At 43.4% G+C, this 2,500-nt stretch overlaps 1 protein-coding gene across 5 annotated transcripts in view; it reads left to right on the top strand.

The window, feature by feature from the left end:
• The window catches only part of pgghg (protein-glucosylgalactosylhydroxylysine glucosidase), a 10,753-nt gene that overhangs the window by 944 nt on the left and 7,309 nt on the right, over positions 1 to 2,500 (top strand). For 2 of the 5 annotated variants that reach the window (XM_081712339.1, XM_035523868.2), the window contains exons 2-6: positions 186 to 344; positions 616 to 895; positions 1,056 to 1,266; positions 1,368 to 1,803; positions 2,372 to 2,491. In XM_081712339.1, the coding sequence (XP_081568465.1) occupies positions 270 to 344; positions 616 to 895; positions 1,056 to 1,266; positions 1,368 to 1,803; positions 2,372 to 2,491 (1,122 nt within the window). In that variant the 5' untranslated portion in view covers positions 186 to 269. Of the gene's footprint in view, positions 1 to 185; positions 345 to 612; positions 896 to 1,055; positions 1,267 to 1,367; positions 1,804 to 2,371; positions 2,492 to 2,500 lie in introns of all 5 variants that reach the window. The other 3 variants (XM_027021417.3, XM_035523870.2, XM_035523869.2) reach the window with 3 other exon arrangements.

Below are 2,500 nucleotides of genomic sequence, written 5' to 3'. Positions count from 1 at the left end.
CGGCTCTTATTGGGGAGCTGAACCGATCGACATCACTCACCACAAAGAGACGGAATGGCCTTCACTAATCTATAAGAACACTAGTACAGTCTGCGGACCCTGTATGGCAGCACTCTGTTCTAAATGAAAGATTCTAGTTAGTTCCTCTCCTCAATTAAGAACAACTTTTTTTCCCCAACACACAGAAAATCACTTTGAAGCACATCCTGACACTATTTGCCGCCTGTTTGGACCGATCTGTATTCACAAAGGCGTCATTACCTGAAAATATGGAACAAACCATTACAACATTAATCGGGGGTTGTGCTGCAGTGAGATTGGGATTGGTAAACATAACTGATGTGGTAAGAGACAATATGGGGGCCATAGGCGACTGTCTACTTTTGCATAGTAAAAGGACCGACGCTGTGTGTGTATAACTTAAAAAAAAAAAAAAACCTTGTCAGAATCAGCAGGTGTTCTTCATTTCAGTTTTTTTCTTTCAAAACTTAACTCTTATCCTACATAACTGATTCTGTAATGGGTATACTACAAATAATAGAAAATATAGATGTTACCCTTACTGTCTGACTTTATCTGTTTTTATAAAATGGGACCTTTTTTTTTTTTTAGTAGAGTTGTTTGTACAATGGCCAAAACTTCTTGAAGATGGCATCAAACTTCGCTGACCCATACATCTTCTCATCTGACACACTTCCCTCTGACCCTCGGTTCCTGCCACCATTGGCTAATGGGCAGCTGGGTTGGAGAGTGTTTGAGAAAATCATGCATATGGGTGGAGTCTATAATGGAGAGGGAGGAGCCTGTCACCGTGCTGATATTCCATGTCCACTTGCAGTCTGGATGAGCACAGAGGAGGAAGGAAAACACACATACAGTTTGGACACTCATGCTGGTATACACAGTAATTCAATGCCTCATCTCTTGTATCAACCCTTATCTGGCCTCCTCTGCCTTCTGCTTAGCTTAGTAGCATATGTTGCCTATGAAAATGACCAGAATGTGTAATTTGTCCACAGTGTTTGATAAAGTGTCACCCTTGTTTTTATTTGAAGGTATATTCACTCACACCATACTTACCTCTTATGTGGAGGCATCTCAGCTGTTCTATGCTCACCGGCAGTTCCCAAACCTTATGGTCATGGAGGTGCTCCTACAGCGGCAAATGACCACTGAGGAACCCATCATAGTAATGCTTGACAGTTCTTTTACACCGCACAGTGATGACATCACCTTCCAAACTGCTCCTGACTATAAAGGAGGGAGGTGTGTTTGAATCCAGCATGCAGGTTTTTACATGAAGTAGATCAATTTGTATTCACATTTACAATTTCAGTTCACAACCATTCAGCTGTTTCTTACATTAGGCATATCTTCGGGAAGACTATGTTCCCAGAGGTCCCTGGAGTGCCTTGTCCCAGTGTGCACCTTATCTGGAGTCCACTGACCTCCACTGTTACTCTTCTGCCAGACCAGCACCAGTCTCACTGGAGCTTCCTGCTAGCAATCGCAGAGAGCAGGGAGAATGCAGAGTCCTCTTTTGACACAGGACTGGAACTCATGGAACATGGCAATCTGCAGTCTTCCCATTCAAAGGCTTGGGCGGAGCTATGGCTAGGAAGCAGGGTGGAGCTGGAAGGGCTGGTACATCTGAATCGAGCTTTGATTGGCTGCATGTTCTACCTCCTCAGTGCATTCCCCTCATTATCAGAGACACCTATCCAGTTTGGGGGAGTCAGCCCTGGAGGACTGTCTAATGGGGGCCAGGGGCAGGACTACTGGGGACATGTTTTCTGGGATCAGGTAAGGTTCATAGCAAGCAGGGACAACATGACAACAAATTAGATAGCAAATCCTAACACCTGAGTACTCTTTCTTTCATTTCAGTGATTAATTTAGTTATAGTTATCTTTATATTATAGTAATAATTTAATTGCTGCACTTATATGGTACTCTTAATGTCTTGATGTCTAAGCACTAAACTCCCCAAACATGTTACATTTTTCTGGACATCAGCATCTTAGTTCTCTCTCCTCACTTCACCACTCGCTGGAAGATTAATAGTCCATTTCCATGGACTCATGCAATAAGTTTTCTATGGCCAATCAGAATGTGAGACTGCTGGAATGTCACATGACCAAACACTTTCTCCATAGTCATAATGCTGTATTTGGAGAATGGATGGAGATGTTTCTCAAGCAAACTATTGTTTATTATCCACAGACAAAAGTGGTGGGGCTATGTCGCCAGTGGAAATTACACTTATAGCGTATACTCTGGCCCTTCAGGAATGGAGTTGTGTGCCTTTTAGCTTTGTGTGTATTAGTTGCGCTTAGCTAGATGGTCTTTCGTTCCCTGTCTCCCCCATTAGGACTTGTGGATATATCCCAATATTGCACTCTTTCACCCTAAACTGGCCAGAGCTGTCCTGGACTATAGAATGCGGACATTGGAGGGCGCCAAAGCCAATGCCCAGAAGCAGGGCTATAAGGTATGAGGT

Source organism: Electrophorus electricus, chromosome 4 (genome assembly GCF_041902795.1).
Source record: "Electrophorus electricus isolate QZ-2024a chromosome 4, ASM4190279v1, whole genome shotgun sequence".
Lineage (NCBI taxonomy): Eukaryota > Metazoa > Chordata > Actinopteri > Gymnotiformes > Gymnotidae > Electrophorus > Electrophorus electricus.
This window is presented reverse-complemented; position numbering and strand designations above follow the sequence as displayed.